Source organism: Chelonoidis abingdonii, chromosome 7, assembly GCF_003597395.2.
Source record: "Chelonoidis abingdonii isolate Lonesome George chromosome 7, CheloAbing_2.0, whole genome shotgun sequence".
NCBI classification, from domain to species: Eukaryota; Metazoa; Chordata; order Testudines; family Testudinidae; genus Chelonoidis; species Chelonoidis abingdonii.
The window spans coordinates 18,986,917-19,009,832 of record NC_133775.1 but is presented as its reverse complement, the minus strand read 5'-3'; the positions used below and the strand labels follow the sequence as shown (position 1 = coordinate 19,009,832).

General features: G+C 38.8%; 1 protein-coding gene across 3 annotated transcripts in view; it reads right to left on the bottom strand.

Annotated features, from left to right (window-relative positions):
* The window catches only part of CACHD1 (cache domain containing 1), a 204,844-nt gene that overhangs the window by 101,879 nt on the left and 80,049 nt on the right, over positions 1-22,916 (bottom strand). For 2 of the 3 annotated variants that reach the window (XM_032795472.2, XM_032795473.2), the window contains exon 2: positions 15,933-15,995. The exons of the other annotated variant lie outside the window; for it this stretch is intronic. In XM_032795472.2, the coding sequence (XP_032651363.1) occupies positions 15,933-15,995 (63 nt within the window). The remainder of the gene's footprint in view (positions 1-15,932; positions 15,996-22,916) is intronic. 3 annotated transcript variants of the gene reach the window in all.

Genomic DNA, 22,916 nt, shown 5'->3' with positions numbered 1-22,916 from the left:
CAGAAAGGAGTTGTCTAAGATCACAGAAAGCTGCAATTTGCATACAATCTTCTGACACAGTGGTGCATTGTGTGGTGTGAGACAGAAAATTCAGAGAGCCCTAGAGCCCAATTGGCTGAAGGAAGAAGAACACATTTTCCCCTTTTCCTTCTGGAAGTGATACTGAATAACGATGACCTGGTATTTTTTAGTTAACAGTCAGGTTGAACAATAACACCATTTTGTGTTATGATGCTATCTATGTGTAATGCATTTCAAATGTCTTCATCTCTACTGACAATGTTTCATCACATCATCAGTGAATTTCACTTTAATTTTTCCAGAGACATTTTTCTCATTGTGTATTCCCTTAGAGCCTTTTTAAAGCTCCTTTTACTTCTAAGCGCTACATCTCTGAAGTCTTCTTTTTGGGGGGAGCCCTAGGAGGGTGTTCAGAGAAAGGAAAGTTACTCAATTCACTTTATTTATGGCTGTACCTTAAAGTTAAATAAATTTTAATGTCAAAGACAGTATTCAAAATATGTATCAATGAATTTGACAAGCATGGATGATATAACTCACTTATACCAGGGGATTAACATCCAGGAAAGTTTCACTTTTATGTTGAAGAATGTATTTAATATCTTATTTTTGAATTCCCAATGAGTCATAATATTTTTTACATCATGACTTTATAGATATCTTGGGGATTTATGAAGTCTTGCATTCTAGACCATCTCAAATGATATTTACTCTTCTGTATCCCTTTTATTCTTAAAAGGCCCATTGCTGTCCTCCGTACTCAGAGCAGATCACTGAGTTCTGCTTGAGTTAAGCACATCAGGCTCACAAACATCCCAAGCTATTTGTAAATTGATACTATTACAGATTCATATTGTTGTCAGTATAATTCAGAGAAATGAGAACTATTTTTACCAATATATGAAGAACCAGCAATTCTCCTTTTATTAAAATAATGAGATCCCAGTTCAGCCTCCCAGTCCTTCAGTACTTTTAGCAAAGCATCCCACCACACATACTAGGAAACCCTGAAAGCTTTTTCTAGCAGCTCAATTGTCGTCTACTCCAAAAATTTTAAAAGGGAGCCCTAGTACCTTGACAGTCACTCTGAAAACAATTATTATAATCACATCAATATTTATATGGTTCATTTTATCAATGTACCTTAAAAACGTTAAGTCTCAACACTACTGGAAGTATATCCTCATTTTACAGATGTGGAAGCAGCTGAGGAGATAATGCACGAGTCAAAATGTCACTTATCTAAAACACTGATCTCCAAATTCCTTTAGACAACACCTGCAGATGCATTTCTTACCGAAATCTGCAAGTGAACCTCATTCATGACTGCTTATCTTTCAGAGTTACATTAGACAATCTCTTAAGTAAAAGGGCAGACATCTTCACACCTCTTATTGGCTACCTTTTAATTGGCTCTCTCTCAGTATTAAGTAAAAATTGTCACTTACACCATTAATATGAAGTGTTGGCATGCTAAACACTCCTTTCACCCTACAAGGATCACAGAATACTTGTTTGGTAATTGTGTAAGGAAAGCCCTGTCATCTAATACCCTCAGTGATTATTTTTTTTTACGTATCCTTTTCTTCTCTCTTTCCTTAAAATATTTTAAAGGGCTATGTCTACTGCAAGAGAAAAAAAAAATCAGCCTGCCTTCCCAATATGCTACTTAACCTTTGTTAGAATCCAATTTATGTGCTAACATACAAGATCGATTACAACAAATTCACGGCTTTTTCCATTGTCACTCACATCAAGACTGGCTCTGGTAGTGAAGCACCCAAGGCAACGCTGGATCATATCTGACTGATAAGGGACCTCTAACAAAAGGTCCCTTTTATTATTAAGAATCTTAAAGTGAAACATTGGTGTGCTTTTCCTGTTAATATTTTGGGTATTCAGCTGAGGAACATTAGAACTGACTGATAGTTTTTTAAGGTCAAGACTACATGGACATGGAGTGCTGATACGTGAAACTGAGGGGAAGTGGATGGCAGCATTATTCTTCTCCTGCTTGAGTTTGGACTGTGTGACATGAACATTTTAGGCAGTATCTGACCTGCATCAGTGACAAATGCATCAACCTGATCCATAGATTTTTAAGACCAGAAGGACCACTATGATAATCTAGTCTGACCTCCGTTGTTCTGAGATTAACTGTAGATTGTTCTTCAGTTTCCTGGTTTGTAGACCCAAGAACCTATGTATTTCACTATGATCTTCAGACACTTTGTCTCATGGACTGCAAAAGGGTTAAATTCACACAGGAATTCATCCCTCCTTCCTACCAAAAAATTGATTGTGCTCCACTCTGGACTAGATGGTGAGATACCACGGTTTGCATTATATGACATGCGAAGTCTTCCCTCTGACGCAACAAGAAACAGAACAATTAGTGGAAATAGGAGAGAGCTAACACCCTAAACTGGGACTTGGCAGATCTGGGTTCAACTCTTGGCTCCACCCCTGGCTTTGACACTATCTGACCACATGCAAGGGGTCAAGAAGGGATTTTTCTCCCTAAGTGTATTCTGTTTTTTTAACCTCCTTCTGAAGCATCAGGGATGGCCACAGACGGAGCTGGGACATTGGGATGCGCCAGGGCACTGAAGTGGCACCATGCATTCTCCCTCTCTCTCTCAGGTGCTTTCTGGCTGATTCCTGTGCACATGCTCAGAGCCTGACCAATCACTGTATGTGGGGTTGTGAAGAAATTTTCTCCCAGGTTAGACTGGCGGTGACTTTAGGTTGTTTCTTTTTCCTTCCTGTGTAGGATGTAGGTGCAGGTCACCTGCCAGGATTATCTGGGTCTCTCTCACTTAATCATTTCCTTGCCATTGTGGGGACCTCAGGCAATGAGGAACCTCAGTCCCTCCTACTGCCCATCGAAGCTGTGGAATCTCCATCATTGGAGATTTTTAAGAGCAGGTTAGACAAACACCTGTCAGGAATGGTCTAGCTAATACTTAGTCCTGCCATCAGTTCAGGGGACTGCACTAGATGACCTCTTGAGGTCCCTTCCAGTGCTACGATTCTACGATTCTCTGCCTGTCACACACAATAATTGAGTCTCCTGTGGACTGTAATACTTTAGTCTAATTCTGGTTGTTGGGTGTAGTGTGCGAGTGATGCTGGTGGCCTGTGATGTACAGAAGGTCACACTAGATGATCTGGTGGTCTCTTCTGACCTTTGGCTCGGACTCCTGCATAACACAGGCAATAGAACCTCACCCAGAAATTTTTTCACCAAACCTACACCTTCCAGCTGAGCTACAGCACACCTTTTAGACAGATATCCAGTCTTGACTGAAATACTTCAAGTGATGAAGAACCCTTTATTTGTTGGATCGTTAGTGTGAGGGCAAAGCAGCTCTTTGATATTTATTGAAGGCTATTAATATATTTTGTAACATTTTTGCATCAGGTATTTCCCTTAAAGAAGGAGACTGCTGTGTAGGACTGCTCTCTATAAAAAGGTGCTTGTCCGAGCACTGGATGGAGAAGGGAAAAACATAGGTATAGATACCCTGGTGTCCTTTCCCATAGCTTAACGGCTACAACATAACATTTAATGAAAAAGTTAATGAAGTTACGGAGTATCCAAGAATTTTTAAAAGGAGAGTCCTAACTGAATTATCTGTCAGCTGGCCAAAGGAAGGAGCCCAGAGAGGCTGGCCCAGGAGCAGCTTTAGAGAAGGAGTTACAGTATATATTTCGGCAGGCTAGCTGCAAACCTCCTGGGTATCTAAAGGGTTATAAAATCCAAATAGCTGCAGGGAAAAATGAGTAAATGGAAAATTAGTGGGGACGAAGAACTCCCAGATATAGGGGCCAGACCTGCCAGACTTCAGTCTGATGTGGAACAAGAACCCCACCTACAAAGGAATCCATAAGCTAAAACTCCAATGAAGAAGGCTTCAACGACTGATTCTCTGGGATTTTTATGCTGCGTGCATGTGCTATTTTGTTCCCTTTGTTACCCATCAAGCCAACTTGGTCTGCATACTGGACATCTGATCCCTAAAACTAATTCACCCAAGGTCCATGAGCTTCACCCAGTATCTAATTTACTTTGGTTGGGTCATGCATGATTTATATCCTTTACTGAGATTTTTAGAACAAAGTTTTATGTTCTGCATTCTTACACAGTGAATGATTTTGGAATGCAATATGGAAAACCAAGCATGAACATAACTGATTTTTAAAAGAGGTATGAAGTCAAAATGGCTCAAAGAGCCAATCTCATTAAAGACTTTACTATTTAGTGAAATTTCTTCAGTGGGGGCAAAAAGAAGGAACAAATTTTGGATGTTAGAAGGAAAATACATCAACTTCAATTATCAGCTGTTGTGAAAAAAAAAGTTCTCATGTGGCAGAGATGGGCTCCACTTAACGAAGAGAGGGAAGAGCATCTTCCCAAGCAAGCTGGCTAACCTAGTGAGGAGGGCTTTAAACTAGGTTCACCAGGGGAAGGAGACCAAAGCCCTGAGGTAAGTGGGGAAGTGGGATGCCGGAAGGAAGAACGAGCAGGAGAGCATAAGAGAGGAGGACTCCTACCTCATACTGAGAAAGCAGGACAATCAGCGAGTTATCTTAAGTGCCTATACACAAATATAAGATGCCTGGGAAACAAGCAGGGAAAATTGGAAGTCCTGGCACAGTCAAGGAATTCTGATGTGATTGGAATAACAGAGACCTGGTGGGATAAATCACATGACTGGAGTACTATCATGCATGGATATAAACTGTTTAGAAAGGACAGGCAGGGCAGAAGAGGTGGAGGAGTTGCATTGTATGTAAGAGAGCAGTATGACTGCTCGGTGCTCCAGTATGAAACTGCAGAAAAACCTGAGATTCTTCGGATTAAGTTTAGAAGTGTGAGCAATAAGGGTGATGTCGTGGTGGGAGTCTGCTATAGACCACTAGACCAGGGGGATGAGGTGGATGAGGCTTTCTTCCGGCAACTAACAGAAGTTACTAGATCACAGGCCCTGGTTCTCATGGGAGACTTTAATCATCCTGATATCTGCTGGGAGAGCAAAACAGTGGTGCATAGACAATCCAGGAAGTTTTTGGAAAGTGTAGGGGACAATTTCCTGGTGCAAGTGCTGGAGGAACCAACTAGGGGCAGAGCTCTTCTTGTACCTGGTCACACACAAAACAGGGAAGAAATTATAGGAAATAAAAAGTGGAATGGAGAACCGGAAGGACAGTGACCATGAGATGGTCAGAGAGATTCACGGAACACTGCACACAAGGAGAAAGGACCAGCAAACACTGACCTGGACTTCACAAAAGCAGACATTTTCTTCTTTTGGAAAAAAAAAAACCCACCGGGAACATAAAAAAAAACCCCTCCCTCAGGGCCCAACTGCGCGATGGCACACCGGCATCCCTGCCCTGGGAGAATACTGAGGGACGAAAGGGCCAGGAGATGCGTGCTGTATTTTTTACACGAGCAACTCCATTATTGCTCCGCGGTGCAGTGAAAAAACCCATACCCACCTAAGGTGGAAGAATAGTAAATAGGCAGGCAATCAGCTGCCTTAACAGTGAGATTCCTTGTTGATATAAACACAAAAAATGAAGCTTACAAGAAGTGGAAGATTGGACGAAATGACCAGGAGGAGTATAAAAATATTGCTCAGGCATTCAGGAATGAATCAAGAAGGCCAAATCACACTTGGAGTTGCAGCTAGCAGAGATGTTAAAAAGCAACAGAAGTGTTTCTTCAGGTATGTCAGCAACAGAAGAAAGTCAAAGAAAGTTGGGGCCCCTTACTGAATGAGGGAGGCTACCTCATGACAGAGGATGTGGAATAAGCTAATGTACTGCATGCTTTTTTTGCCTCTGTCTCAACAAACAAGGTCAGCCTCGCAGCACAACATGGGGAGGAGGACCAGCCCTCTGTTAGAGAGAAGAAGTGGTTCAGGACCATGTTAAGAAACTTAGCAAAGCTTTTTGATATGGTGTCCCATAGTTTTCTTGCGGCCAAGTTCAAAGAAGTATGGGATTGATGAATGGAAGATAAGGTGGATAGAAAGCGGCTAGATCATCGGCGCGCTCAACGAGTATGTGATCAATGGCTCCATGCTAGCTGGCAGCCGGTTATCCAGAACGGAGATGACCCCAAGGGTGAGTCCTGGGGCCAGTTTGTTCAATATCTTTCATTAATGATCTGGAGGTTGGTTGTGGACTGCACCCTCAGCAAGTTTGCAGATGCACTAAACTGGAAGAAGTTGTAAGATTGCTGGAGGTAAGGAATAGTGATACAGAGGGACTTAAGACACAATTAGAGAATTGTACCAAATAGAAATATGTAATGAGACTTCACAAGGAAAGCTGCAGAGTTCCGTGCTTAGGAGAAGATCCCATGCACTGCTACAGAACTAGGGACCAAGTCGCTAGGCAGCAGTTTCTGCAGAAAACGATCTTAGGGTTACAGTGGATGAGTAAGCAGATCATAAGTCACATAGTGTCTCCTTTCGATGCCCAAGAAGGCTAACAGAATTTTGGGCTGATAAGTACGGGGCAGGCAGACAGATTAAGGACATTGATCAATTCCCCCTATCAACACTCTGGAATGAGGGCCTCATCTGGAGTACTGTGTCAGTTTTGGGCTGTCATGGTTAATTCACCACTCTGAACCTTAGCAGCGTCCAAAATAGGATCGAGTACACAGGCATTGAATTCCTCAATGCTCAATACCAACGTTAGTACTCTGTAGATGCTGCATCGACAGGATCCAGTGCCTGGACATTCTGGTCCCCCAAAACACGACCTCGGGGAACCTTCAAGACCCATGACCCTCTGGATCTTAACACAAAGGAAAGAAGCCCTTTACTCACAACCAAAGTGCCTCTCACCCCCGGGCTCTACCCTCCCATGGGTTACCCTGAAAGGATCACTGTGATTCAAACTCCATTGAATCTTTAAACAAGAGGAAATGCCCTACCCCAACTCCTTCCCTCCCCCTCCGCAGCTTCTCCCTGAGAGAGGACAGTAATCCTAACACAGAGAGATTTAGCCTCTCTCTCCCTCTTCCCTCCTTTCTCCCACCAATACCCTGGTGGAATGGCCAGACCCCGCACCCACATGGAGGTCTCACATCAGATAAAAAAACATACAGGTTCTAAAACAAAAAACTTTAATTAAAGAGAAAAAACAGATAAAATTTATCTTTAGATAAATTAAAATGAGGTACATAAGTACAACGATCTTTCAAGCTAAGACACTGGAGAATACCCTCCAGCCTAAACGCTAACAATTACAAATTAAAATTCTTTAGCCAAATACACATGGAACTCCTCCCGCAAAAATAAACACATTTGCCAAATAAAGAAAACAACATAGGCCTAACTCATCTTATTAACTGTACTCACTATTCTGAACACTTATAAGGAGCCTGGTCGGAGAGATTGGAGAGAAAACCTGGTTCACGTCTTGGTCACTCTAGAACCCAGAGAGAACAACCACCAAATTCTTACACACACACAAAAAAATTCCTCCCTCATAGATTTTGAAAGTATCCTGTCCCCTGATGGTTTCTGGTCAGGTGACAGCCAGGCTCACTAATCTGTTAACCCTTTACAGGCCAAATAGAGATATCGCAAGTACTTTGTTCTAATTAACTCTTACTTATCTGTTTTATGACAGGGGCCTCCACACAACAAGAAGGATGTTGGAAAAATTGGGAAAGAGTCAGTGGAGGACACAAATGATTAGGGGCTGAGCACATACTTTGAGGAGAGGCTGAGGGAACTTGGATTGTTTAGTCCTCAGAAGAGAACGAATGGGATTTGATAGCTGCTTTCAACTACCTGAAAAGGGGTTCCGAAGAGGATGGAGCTAGACTGTTCTCAGTGGTAGCAGATGACAGAACAAGGAGTAATGGTCTCAAGTTGCAGTGAGGGAGGTTTAGGTTAGATATTAGGAAAAACTTGTTCACTAGAAGGGTGTTGAAGCACTGCAATAGGTTACCTAGGGAGGTGGTGTACTCTCCTTCCTTAGAGGTTTCTAAAGTTAAGGCTTGACCAAGTCCTGGCTGGGTTGATTTAGTTGTGGATTGGTCCTGCTTTGAGTAGGGGATTGGACTAGATGACCTCCTGTGGTCCCTTCCAACCCTGATGTTCTATGATTCTATGATTCAAAATAGAGAAATGAGGGTATTTGATTCAACCACAATAATTTTATTATATCCTCCTCAGAAGGATATATTGTATATATTGTATTGTATATTGCCAAATTGTATCCGATATCTTTCTTAACTCTTTATTGGATTTAGGAAAGCAACTTATGCTCTTTCTTATGACAGGTTGGATTGCAAACAGAAGATCTAGGGAATATCTACTATCTCTCAGTTGTAATGTATCGTATGGAACCATGCTAACACCTTCTGTAGAGTTTAGTGCTATAATAAGTCTGACATGGTGGCTTGTTTATACAACAGTGACACTTCCTGATCCTTTTCACAAGCCATTGACACAAGTTGTTGTATGTAAAATAGCTAAATGCTACTTCTGTAATATGTATCAAAGGGAATGCCCATGTCAGTTTTCTCTGTAGCCCTGTTCTAGAAAATCCTACGCAAGCAGAATAACTTGTGTATTTTTCATATGGACCTGCTTATTTAATAGCATCTCACACAGAATACCTTTATACAATGGAGGAAAATACATAATGAACTCCTTCAATTTTTGTGGGCCCAGAATTTCATTAAAAATCTTAAGTGAACTACAAGCTCCATAAAACACTTTGATCTTACCAAGTTGTGACAGCAGAATCAACAGCAGAGCGTAAGCTAGCCTATATCACTCTGCTACTCCTGCTGGGCAATCACTATCCACCTGAGCAGCAGAGACAAGGTATTTGGGGCACAGGCGTATAAAAGAGTGACAAACAAGAGTTTACAATTCACTGCTTGACCCCTCCTCTAACTTATTTTCCCCTGGCTGTGCAAGAGTAATAGGAAATGAAGGGAGTGGAGAGGGTTTGAGAGGGAAAGCAAGGTGTTTTGTGTTAGCTAGGTTAAGTTTAATTTGATGGCAAAGGATCAAAGAAACAGAGATTGAATGGATGGAGACAGATCAGGAGTGAAGAGGCACATTTATGAATGGTCAGGGAAAATAGAAATGCCAGTTGAAGTTATGTGTTCAAAAGAAATCACCCAAAGTTAATATGTAGAGGAAGAAGAAGAGAGGGTCTAAGACACGAATTTGTGGGAAACTCACAGACACTGCAAGAAAGGAAGAGAACCTAGGCTATGGAACGCACTACCAGAAAAGCAACATCACGCATTGTGTTCAATACAAAATACAAAGCTCCTCTCCTCTTTGTCTAAGCTTTTCCTCAATAAAAAATTCACAAACAAAGCCCCAACCACCACCACCATCAAACTCCACACAAGAAGCTGCAAAGGAAGGAAGGAAGATGGCGAGAGATTATTTCTAGGTGAAAATAGGAGTGGATCAGATACTGCTATAAGGAGGGTTCATACAAATACATAGACTAGATGGATCCAGTGAAGGAGGCACTATGGGAACTAAAGTGAGGGAGGAGGTGAACTAGGAGAAGACGGTGTCACAAAAAAAGACAAAGGAGAATAAGTTGCCATGAAAAACAGTGTGGTGAACAGAGTCAAAAACAGCAGGGGAGTCACGGAGAAGAACGAGTACACCTGGCCAGATTTGAGGACTTTGAAATCATTAAACCCTAGATGAAAAGTATCAGTGACATGAAGAGAGAAGCCCGACTGGAAAGGATCCAGGACAGAGTTGGAGGATATGAATTTGAGGCAGCTATTGTAAACTTTTCATTCAAGGAATTTTGAATTTAAAAAGAAAAGAAGAGGGGAGACTGAGAAATAGTTACAGAGGAAGGTAGGTTTGAAGGTTGGCTTGTTGAGGGTGGAAAAGGGGAGGGGAGGGGAGATAGAGGATGAGTCCAAAGTTCAAATGCTATATCCCCTTTACTCTTTCTTCAATTCACTTCTGTCAAGCTATTAAAAAAAACTCTTGGGCCTGTCCTAACTTCCTTCAATTCAACATATCTTAAATTGATCAAAAAATTGTTCAATCAAAACTATCATCTCTGATTTGGATTCTAAGCTTACATTCTCTCAACTAGCAGGAACCTTGATGTCTCACAATCTTGAACAGATGCTCTCCGCTCTCATCTGCAAATTCTCCACTCTCCCCAGAATATTGCCTGTGTCATGTGGGACTTAAACCACCCATTTGAAGAAATGTTTAAAACTATTCTTCATGCATGTAACTCGGTTAAGATTCAAACTCTCTTTATAGGGAAGTCAATGACACCATGCCCCACATCTATGGAGCAAATACTTCACCGTGGAAAGGGTTATATGGCACTAGTAGTAAAAATAGGTCAGAACTTAATAACCAGATAGTAACAGACTGTGAATCCAAATGATGACTGAACCTTATGATATTCTGAACAAAAAGTGCACTCAACTATGCTTATAGCTTTATCCATCGCTTCACATGGACTCAGACATTCTATGTTTCAGAGTGACATACAGAATGACATGGAATTCTACTGTATAGATTACTCTGAAGAAATAGACAGCTCTAGATTTTAAGAGCACAAAGTGCCTAAAGTTTTAAACTTAAAACCATTCCTTGTGTGGCATAAAGACAGTTGATTGTATGAACCGCTGGTGCTTAAGCCAACAGCTGTAGTTTTTCCCTCTCTGTTTCCTAGACATCATTGTTTACATGGTGTTTTTTTTGTTTTGTTTTTTAAATAAAAATTGAGTGGCCTTCCAGAAAAGTTCCCAGTTGACAGAAAACTATAAATAATTGCCTTCGGGCATTAGTTAGTAAGAAAATGTTAATGACTGACCAAAAAAAAAGGAGCCAGTCATAGGGGATTTAATTTGCTTACATTTTATTTGCATTTGCTCAAGATGCTCAGTTGGATGTATCGCTCTTACTCATAAAACTCCAGTTATACTACTCATGATTCATTAGGACTGAAAGACCAAGTTATTAATAAATCAGAAGTGCTCAATTATTCTTCTATCCACTTCAATATTGAGCTTTTAACCACAGTAATTATACTCTGTTGTAACCCCATTTTTCTTCTGTGACAGTTAAGTACTCATCACACTACTTACAATGTTTAAGTAGATATAAATAAATGTCTAGAGTTAATGTGCGCATCTGTGATGGGGATTTAAGCTAGTGTGTTTTTTTTCCTCAAGTAAAAAAAAAGTGTAGTGAAGGCTTCAATAAAGAAGACCCACTTCAGTTTCTGAATTTCCCAAGCACACTTTTTACTTTCAAAAGCCATCTGATATGTATAAGTTACCCATGTGACTTTTATGTGGTGTGCAGACCACCCAGAAAAGGTAGTAAAGATATTATTCTTCAACTTTAAATGAAAGCCAGTGAGCCCTTCTTTACCAAAGTCAGGATGATTTAAGGACTAAAACGTCAACTTACCATGACAATTGCCCCATTTTGGACATGTTGCACACAAGCACACACATTTGTGCATGCTCATACAGAAACAAATTTCTTTACAATGGACTGCACAATAAGCCACATTCTTTCTAATACCATATATAGTATGGCATAGATTTTTCAAGGCAACTAATGGTTTTTGGTTGCTTCCATTTTTGGATGCCCAACCTAAGACATCTTATGGTCAATCCATTGAGAGTCTGCCTCAGCACTTTCTGGAAAAGCAGTCCCTTTTAAGGTGTCTCAATTTGGGCATCCAAAAACTACGGCCACCAAATCACTTCTCATTTTTCAAAATCTCGTCCCATACCATAGGGTAAAATCACACAAAAGACCAGATTTCACGGGGAAAGACCAGATTTCACAGTCTGTGACATGTTTATCATGGTCATGAATTTGTAGGGCCCCTACTTATAATCCATCTTTTGTAGATAATAAACTTGTTTTATGTTTCATCTAAACCACTGTGCCTTTAAGTGAAGTGTCTGGAGAAAAGTGTCAGCTTGGTTTAACACAGGCTTGTTGCATATTCCTCTCCTCATTGAGAGGGGGGCAAACTGGGCAATAAATTCACACTGGTCAAGGTTTCAGTCAGGGCAGGACATTACAGCTCTGGGGTCCTAGGCTGAGAAGCTGGTGATATCTTAACTATAGTCTCTCTATGGTTGGTTCATGCAGTGGCTGGTCAGCCTCATGTAACTGCAGCTGGATGTGTCCCTGCCTGTGCAAATGATGGTTGGAGTATAAGAGCAGGAGTGGTCTACAGCTTGTCACAGCAGCACTATGTGAGTGGAAACTCAGGCTGGTGAGTCAGAGGACTCAGTGGTACCTCAGTTCCAGGTGGCACCCCGGGGGGGAACCATCACAATAAGTTCCAGTGTATCTAAAGTGGAAGAATATACAAGGTTCTTTCCCTCCTTTCCCCCTGTAATCTCCAGGGGGCAATAATTTTTTTTAAAACCTAGTGGCAACAGAGTAGCTTTTTAAATCCAAGCAGCCACAGATTTTAACATTAATCTTCACCACCAGTGATTCTGTGCATATTTATACAAATAGAATATGATGTGGCACCAGGTTCAATCCAAATATTATATTGTGATAATTAACACAGCCCTTTAAATTGGTTTCAATATTAATGTACAGTATGTTAATTTAAGACTAATAGTAATATGAAAACTTTAGAATCTGTCATTAATCCAGTATTTTTAAAATACTATATTACCGATATGCATTCAACTTCTTTCAAGAAAAAATTAGGAACCTACCAAACAACATGACCGGCAATATTTTTGAAAATTCCAGACAATGAACAGTACTGTAAACTCAACTACTCCTCACTAGTATATAGGTTTGATACTATGACACAAGAGATCTTTTTTAGGTACAGTATAATCACTGAGCCCTTTTAATGTCCTTAATGACAAAAAGCCATTTTTTGTCCAATTATGAGAAAGTAGTGTGAATTTTTGTATGTTTTGGATAGTTGTGTGATATTTAGATATATAATACGGATGGATGCAGCTATACTAAGTACTAAATTCCTAATAAAACAAAAGTAAACCCTAGTGCATAAAACACCAATGAATTAAATACATTAGAAATGTCCTCAGATCTTCATGGGTATTATTATTTTGTTTCCTCAGCACTGTTGCCATGGTTTCCTTGGGAACAATGCTGCATATCGCAATGAGTAATTAAATTTTAGAAAGGGAAACTGTCAGGTAGTTTAGGATAAAAATATATATTTAGTTAGAACAAATGGATTTGTTAAGACCTAATGTTAATTGAAATTTTTAAAATTTTATTTATATACAAATATTTTGCAGAAATATTAACAGAAAAGTGAATCCATCCTAGGCAATTAGGCAACACAATGAAATGTAGTTTAGAAATTTAGTGGTAATGCACTTGGGAAGAAATAATTTGAACTTCTCAAACACATAGGTGGGTTCACATAGGTGGGTTCAAGAAAAAAATATTTTTATAGACACAGACCACTGACAGAATGAGACTGGCGTGTCATTGGGAACAGCTCCCTAAAAACCTCTGTCGAGTTGAGTCACAAGAATAGTCTAAAATAGCAGCAATGTGAGAATGCTTTGTCAGGAATGGGATAGAGAATAATACTGAAACTAATACAAGGCCTTTATACCAAATTGATGGCACATCCTGATCCTCATTACTGTGTCCAGTTCTGATCACCTCCGCTTAAAAAAAACAAACAAAACAGAAATAGAGGAAGTCCAGAGAAGGATAAGGAAAATTCTTAGAAACATGGAAAGTCTTCCACTTAATTTAGTTAAAAGAGGCTACAAATACAAGATGACTTAGATGATAGTACAGAGCTATACAGGGGAAACAGAAAATGGAACAGAGAAGGCCCTCCTATCATACTTCCCCCTCCTCTCGCATATTACAAGCACAAAGGAACTGACTCCACAACTGAATTGAAAGTTTACAAACACATTTAAAGCATGGAACTGACTGCAACAAAATATTGAGGCAAACTGCTTAGCAGGATACATTAAAAAGATTAGATATTCATATAAACATCATCATCTACAATTCAGGACACAACCCAACCCTCAATTGGTACTAGGAAAAAAAACAACTTCTCCCACAAAGCACATGCTATTGCATAATATCCATTGCTAGACTTTATCCACCATTCTCTGTAGCGTCTAGTATTGGTAACTGTCAGAGACAGGATAATTGACTAGAATCTCCCCTGTCAATTCCTATGAACAGTGTTATCACACCAACCAATCTAGTTTCACCAACCTGCATGAATTCAAATAGTACCAAAAGAATTCAAAAGAAGCACCAAAGATGAACAGTAAAATTTCCTTTTTACCAATCTTTGAGATTTCATAAACTAAAGTTGGGCTTACTTACACTTGGGGTGATTTTTAAATGTATGATTTATTTTATCCGATAGCCTACTTCTCATCCTGGGTCACTAATCATACTATCATAGACAAGCAGGAAAGTTGAGCTCTGATATATTATGCACCTTAATTTCAACTCCAGCAAAGAATAACATTCTTAAAACCAAAGATTTTTTTTAAATAGTACCTAAAATTGCTAGAATTTTTCTTATATTATTCCATTTTCCACGTATTAACTCAACTCCAAGAATGACCATAACCATATCCAAATTACTGTATTTCCTTTGAACTGGAGAAGGGCTGAGCTCTAATTTCAAATCCCAATTTGCCTAAAGTTTGAGTATACTATATCTGAATCCAGAGTTTAATTCAAGCCCTTCTCTATTTTGACTTTTTGCCCTGGAAAGCAATTCATGTCTGATAGCTTCTTTCATTTAGTTAGTTACGTGGAGAGTTCGTTTACTTATCTGCACATCCAATTTAAATGTATATGCTGATGCAAAGTTGTAAAATGCTCTTGAAAGAGTACAACTGTCCAGCCACCAAATTAAAAATTACTTGCATGTTTTGAGGGCAATTCATTTTTCCCCTGAGAAAACTCTGCTCTGAGGCAGTTTTGTTTTTACTGAATGTTAAAATAGGTTTGATGGAGTCTAAGGAGGTCAAGTTACTTGCATAAGGTCACATAAGTGAGTTAGTGGTTTAAGTGGGAATCAAAAGCCAGTTCTTTGTTCTAGCCCCTAGATCAGTTACATAAAACAATGTTTGCCATTTCTATCAAAATTGATCACATTTAGCATGAGCTGGAGTTCTGAGAATAAGCAAGTTGAAAGAAAAATTAGAATTTTAGATTTGTCTTTCATTCAATCTGTTCCTTTAGCCTTTATTTCATGCGCTGCAGTGTATTAAAACAGAAATAATGAATGTGAGGGTCTACACTTACCTAATATTAAACTCAAGATTTAATTTTTTTAACCCAAACATATGTTGAATTTTCAAATCTATTATTTTAAATAAACAGACAAAAATTTGAGTGATGCAAACAGATGTAATAAGCTAATCATATATCATATATCTGCTTCAGCTGAAATTAAATTTGAAAGCTCACAAGTACACAACACTGCACATACAATGTCAATGTGTTAGTGATCACTAAACATGCACCTAAAGTGAAGATTATTTAAAGGGCACAGTCAACCTGAAATCTAGTCAATTTTTTTTAGGAAAGCGGTGTCAATACTATATCTGTCTCCAAGTCCTGCCTATACTAGACATGTTTTTCACTCCCTTGTTGCAGAGTGAAAAACCCGTACAGAAAAGTAAATTGCCTTACTATTCAGAGGAGAGCAAAGCTACCAGATGGGTACGAAGTAAACAACCTTTAGTTATCGTTCATTCGGATTTCATGTGTAAGAATAGTCAATAAAATAAATTCAGACAAAAGTGCGATATATAAGTTGACTGTGTCCCTTTAAAAACCCAACACTTTCACCCAACGGGTGGCCAGGGATTTTTATACATTCCATTTTTTCCTTACCTGTTGAACTTCACTTTCTCCATTTGAGATTTTTTCAGTATACACAAAAGAGTTGAATATCCGCTGTAATAAAATCAGAAATGATGCTTAAGGGACTTTGGCATAATACTGATTTCAAGCAATATTGAAGGACAAAAAAAAATAATAAGAATGCAATATGTTAGGAAAGGACAGATTTCATATTATGAGTCATTTAAAACAGGTTTTTAAAACTGTTAACTTTAGCTAAAGATAACCACGTTTATGCAAGCGAAATACATGCCTCTATAATTAAATAAGTAAAGCAGATGTTTATGTTTTTAAAAAGAAAAATACAGGATGTTATTTGCAGAACCTCTGCTATTTTATCCAACTGATATAATTTAAAATATCTATGTTTCCTATTTAAAATCTGTTACCTCTAAATACTATAATTATTTACAGATACTAACCATTTAACATAATAAAGCTCTTTCAAAAAGTTATTCTTTCCATATTCTCCAAGTTTTTAATTCATTTCTGATCCTCCAGTTGTTGGCTTTTGCCTGTATCCAAAAGCCTGTGGGCTAGAGACTATAAGGTGGGTCTCTGTGTTTGGATGACATGAGAATGAGACCTGATTTTGTATGCCTGCTAGGAAGTGAGACTGGCATTGAATATCCCCACGTCAGAAGATGCTGGTGTAACAGCAATTACTATCCCAGTCTAAGCTTCTAGAGTTGGAAAGCAAAGGACTCTCAGAATTCTTTGAGGGGGTCAACAAGCATGTGGACAAGGGGGATCCAGTGGATATAGTGTACTTAGATTTTCAGAACATCCTTGACAAGGTCCCTGACCAAAGGCTCATAAGCAAAGTAAGCTGTCATGGGATAAGAGCGAAGGTGCTCTCATGGACTGGTAACTGGTTAAAAGATAGGAAACAAAGGGTAGGAATAAATGGTCAGTTTTCAGAATGGAGAGAGGTAAATAAACTGTCTCCCAGGGGTCTGTACTGGGACCAGTCCTGTTCAAAATATTAATAAACGATCTGGAAAAAGGGGCAAACAGTGAGGTGGCAAAATTTGCAGATGATACAAAACTACTCAAGATAGTTAAGTCCCAAGCAGACTGCGAGGAGCTACAAAAGGATCTCACAAAACTGGGTGACGGGACAACAAAATGGCAGATGAAATTCAATCTTGATAAATGCAAAGTAATAATGCACATTGGAAAACATAATCCCGACTATACACATAAAATGATGGGGTCTAAATTAGCTATTACCACTCGAGAAAGAGTTCTTGGAGTCATTGTAGATAGTTCTCAGAAAACATCCACTCAATGTGCAGCGGCAGTCAAAAAGTGAACAGAATGCTGGGAATCATTAAGAAAGGGATAAGTAAGACAGAAAATATCATATTGCCGCTACATAAATCCATGGTATGCCCTTGAATACTGCATGCAGATGTGGTCACCCATCTCAAAAAAAGTATATTGGAATTGGAAAATGTTCAGAAAAGGGCAACAAAAATGACTGGGGTATGGACTGGCTGCCGTATGAGGAGGGACTAATAAGACTGGGACTTTTCAGCTTGGAAAAGAGACAACTAAGGGGGGATATGATAGAGGTCTATAAAATCATGACTGCTGCGGCGAAAGTAAATAAGGACATGTTATTTACTCCTTCTCATAAACACAAGAAGTAGGGTTCACCAAATGAAATGAATAGGCGGCAGGAAACAAACAAAAGGAAGTACTACTTCACACAATGCACAGTCAACCTGTGGAACTCTTTGCCAGAGAACGTTGTGAAGGTCAAAACTATAACAGGGTTTAAAAAAAGAACTAGATAAACTCATGGAGGATAGGTTCATCAATGGCTATTAGCTAGAATGGGCAGGGATGGTGTCTCTAGCCTTTGTTTGCCAGAAGCTGGGAATGGGCAATAGGGAATGAATCACCTGTTCTGTTCATTCCCTCTGGGGCACCTGGCATTGGCCATTGTCAGAAGACAGGACACTGGGCTAGATGGACCTTTGGTTTGACCCAGTATGACCGTTCTTACGTGCGTGTGGAGCCCTCATAGGCTTTATATCATCACCAACTGTAGTTATATCCTGGCAAGGACTCGCAGGAGCACCTTGTTTAAATTCTGCCATCAAATTCAAAATAAGGTGCAAGGAAACCACCTCAAAACATCTGAGTTCTTCATCTCCCTGGGACAGCTCCAGCTAGGCATTTATACTGCGAGTACACCTCTGACATTCAACAGAGCACTGCTAAACAATCCCTGCCACAGATGATTTATTCCCAGATCTAAAAAAAAATAAAAAAATTAAAAATACTTCAAATGAGCAGCATTTTGCTTTTGTGATGGACCAGATGAAATTGATGGGTAGGTATTTACAAAAAGGTCCCTGGGGAAGATATTCTCAACGTTTTATATAAGACTCCCCACTTCAAATACCAAGTTGAACATGGAACGACACCCATCAATACACTCAGAAGACCATTCAGGAACAAAGTACAACTATTTCTGATGAAGCACAGCTCAATACATTTAGTTGCCCAGGAATGTCTTGCAGGTGCTGAAGGGTATGCTTGTGTTCATTTTGAATAAAATGTGGTTTGCAGGCCGTTTATGCATAGGGAAGCATGCTGTGGCTCACCACCCTAGGAACATTCTAGAGAAGGCCAGGGGGAGGAGGGTGAGCTCAGCGTGTGGAATGGAGAACTATGACTATGTGATAAACAAATCCATTTATGGAAAGGTTAACTCTTATTCGTTTAGAGGTGCATGTTATGTAACTTGTTATGTAAGTGCCATGTGCTATAAAATAGCAAGGGGAGGGGCTCCTTGCTGGAGGGACTCTGCCTGATTTTTTGTATCGGGGCTCTCCTTTTGTCCACACTGAATAAAGCCTTTTGAACTGAATCGAATCACATCGAATTTAAGTTCCTTGATTCTACCCAGCATCAGACTCATCAGGAACCACAAAATCTCAACAGTAGCTATGGGGATTGATTGTAGTTTTAATGCAGAAAATAAATGAATAGATTGTCCAGTCCTTTGCCCCACCCCAACCTTGCTCTATTAGAACACGAATTCCTGATAGATTTGTCACATGCTGGGGAGGGGGAAATTTTAAAATTAATTAAAATATTTGCCATTCATTGCTGGAATACAACAGCTTTCACCCAGATACCTGACCTCATGGTCTTTGCAAGAAAAAAAGAAGCCAACCATCAGAGGTGCAACTTCTTGGTTTGTACTGCAGAAACAAGGGGGGGAGGGAACTGTTTGAAATGGAAATGGAGTAAATTTTTGATTAAATAAATATTACTTCAAAAATTTAAGAAGACTAAATAATACAAAAATAATTTAAAAAAACAACAGTTGGCCCTTTGAATGTCAATGTTAACTAATGTTTAATATTTAGGGACATACCTTTAAAAAAAACAACAAAAGTCATAATAAATTATTACTGTGGGATTTTTATACATATTAAAGTGACTCATTTTTCAGTGATGTTTTCCTTTATTTAAGAATCCTGTAGTAACGCTGCAGTAGAATATGTAGTCATTTTGCTCCCTACTGAAGGCTTTAACCAATACAACTCAGATTAAAACTTTTGCTTCTGCACCTGTCCTTATCATTTTACTTCTGAGAAGAAAAAAGGAAACAACCGACACCACAATCTAAACTGAAGTTACTCCACAAAAACTTATGGCCCATGGCAGCCTCTCTACCATTTACCGGAGCCTCACATAGAGAAGAGAGTGAAGCATTGGGGATTACATTATAGACTTCAAAGACAGTAAAATGTCAATGACACAAAAGAAAAAAGAGAGTGAAATCCTGGTTCTACTGAAGTCAATGAGAGTTTTGCCATTGATTTAAACAGGGTCAGGATTTCACCCAGAGAGTGGACATCGCATACATCAACATGGAGCCCAATGCATGGAAATGCAGCAGCAAGAATACCAGCTGTTCCTAACTGGCTAAATATGTGCCATGACAGCTATTCAGAGACACTATGGTGGAGGACATGAAGTAGACAAACTGCTTCATGTTTATAGCAATGCTGTAAGTCTGAAACAGACTTCCCAGACCCTCCGTTCAGATCTCCTAAGTTTTAACAATATAAAATCAGCATTATTTAGAGCTACATAAGGTGTTTAACGTTGAACCAAATGAAGTTTAACAGAAGAAGTTGTTCAACAACTGCATGAGTTTTCCAGGTGAGAGTCTGGCCTATTTGTTTTTAGTCAGAATGTACACACACACAGCCAGCAGAGGCACTCTGGAAAATCTTTGCTTATGACCGTCACTTTCCCTTATCCCTTTTCCTCTTGAGGACTTTAGGAATTTCAGAAATTTGAACTCTTAATTTGAGAGCATCATTTGGAAGGGCAGCAGTAAACCTCCTCAGTTCACAGGTCCCAGGGAGCCTAGAAGGATAAAAAAGCAAAATGCAACTACTTTAAAGACATATATGCAGATTTCTTCTTCTTTCCAGACTTCTGTTAAAAGCTCTGCTCAGGTATTTAAACTACAAACATTTTTTTTTCCTTTAGATGAGAAGATACATTTAACATCTGAGAAAAATACACTGAAGGGTGTCATTTTAATGCAAAATATTTTAAATTAATTGAATTCTTCTCCCCACATAGCATTTAATCTCCAGATATCAAAAGAAACAACAATGAAACAGTCTGTTAGCTAGCAAGAATGAAGCTTCCTGTCCTTAATACAAAGCTGACCTTTCCCTCATGCCTTTAAATATAGCGTGTTTATGAACTATCAAAATAATGAGAGAGCATGTTATGAACAGTTACAAAAAAAATCACTACTTACAGTAATTCATTTGGCCACTGGAATAAATTTTTTTATTTTAAGCTTATTTTGGGTTAAGATCAGTTTTAATCAAATTCTTTAAAATATTCTTTTCAGGCATAGAATTTTCTGAGTTTTATTAAAACTATACAAGAAAAGTAAAAACATGTTAACCAAACTGCAATTTTCAACAATGAATTAAACCAGAAATCCACACTAAATTAGGATCCCACCAGTTGAAGATAGGGATAAATCAGGGAGCAATTCATAGATACGGTCCCCTGATCCTTCACTCAGGTTACAGATGAATTGCTCTTCTACCTCTCCTAGCAATTATATTACTTAGATATCTGTTCCCTATATAATACAGCTATTATAGCAAAATTTAAAAAGAGCAAAGAGCAAAAATTATTTCCCTCTGTATATCAGGAGAATTTTAATCTTACGAAAATAAAAAAAAATCATCTCTGCAAACATTCAGTTTTCTCATTTTTATTAGAACTATGCAAAAAAAGAAAGAAACCTATTAGCCAAAGTGTAATTTTTAACAATGAATCTAAACCAGTAATCTGCACTAAGGATTGTACCAACTGGAGAAAAGAGTAAATCATAGAGCAATGCACAGATAAGAACCCCTGATCCTTTTGCCTTTTATTGTTATTCAACTAGAGCACAAAGCACATGCGAACATTTACATAGTGTGTTATTTAATTCTCTAAACAGAAAAAGTGTCTTTAGTCAACTTCCAAAAGAAGTTGAAGAGATTCCACAGATTGAAAGGTAAATTTAAATTCCAGAAACTTACAAAAAAAAACAAAACAGAGAAATATTTGCACAATGTATTAGCATCTTTACTTTATTCTCCCCACCCCTTGCTGTTTAATTGAGTCTGCTTAACAGATGGCAGCAGAATCCTAGCTCACTTGAACAGGAATAATTAGACAAGTGTTTAATGAGATGGTCATTCAAGATTATTTGTCCTGACCTATCATCACTCAGGCCAACAACAGCTCTAGGAACATAGGAATTGCCAAGCTAGGTCAGACTCAAGGTTCATACAACAGGACCAGGCACCAGAGATGCCTCTGACAAAAGGTGCAAATAATCCTACGGTAGGCAGATGTGGGGTTATCTGTGCCCCTCCCCCAAACGAAGGTGTCATTCTAATTCTAATAGAGATTGTCTTACATCCTGAAATGTAAAGTTTCATTCCCCTTCCAGTACTTTTTTTTCTTGGCATCAATCACCACCACTTTGGTCATTCTTGTGGTTATCCAGTTTTTTAAATTTCGATAAATTATGTGACAAAATATTTCCTTTTCTCAGTTTTAATTTTGCAGTGTTTCAATTTCACGTGCCCTTGTTCTTGTGTTTTGTAACACGGAGAGTAGAAGCTCCCTATCTACCTGTTCTACACCATTCATTATCTTAGATACTTTTATGAAGTTCCCACTTAATCATCTTTCTAAGGTACACAATCCCATTCTTTTCAGCCTCTTCATATGAAAGCTTTTCCATTTCCTAATCAGTCTTGTCACTCTTCTCTGATCACCCTCTAATTTCACCAGGTTTTAGTAGGTTCGAGCCACGCCGGTACATTCCAGAACACCATTCAGGCGTTATTACTTTTTTTAGAATTCTTCTGAATGATAGTACCAGAACAGGAGAACTAGAAGAGTGTTCCAGCACTTCCTTTTTTACATGAAAATCATAAAAACTCCTCAATAATTCTTGAACAATGGTCATTAATTATTATTAAAAGTCACACTAGACCATTCTAGGTTTTTTGTGCACACATACATACATTTGAAAGTCTGGAAAGTTAGAGGTAAGTTTCCACAAACCACCCTAATTCTCCTCCTTATGTATCCCTGAACACCTTACTTTTATACTGGACAGACCTTGCACCCACTCAGTGTATCTTTTCATATTTCCAATAGACATAGATTCCAAGGCCAGAAGACACCATTGTGATCATCTAGTCTGATCTCCTAAATAACACAGGCCACAGAACTTCCTCAAAATAATTCCTAGAGCAGATCTTTTACAAAAACATCCAATCTTGATTTAAAAATTGTCAGTGATGGAGAATCCACCATGACCCTTGTTAAATTGTTCCAGTGGTTAATTATGCTCAGTGTCAAAATTGTATGCCTTATTTCCAGTCCAAATTTTATCTAGCTTCAGCT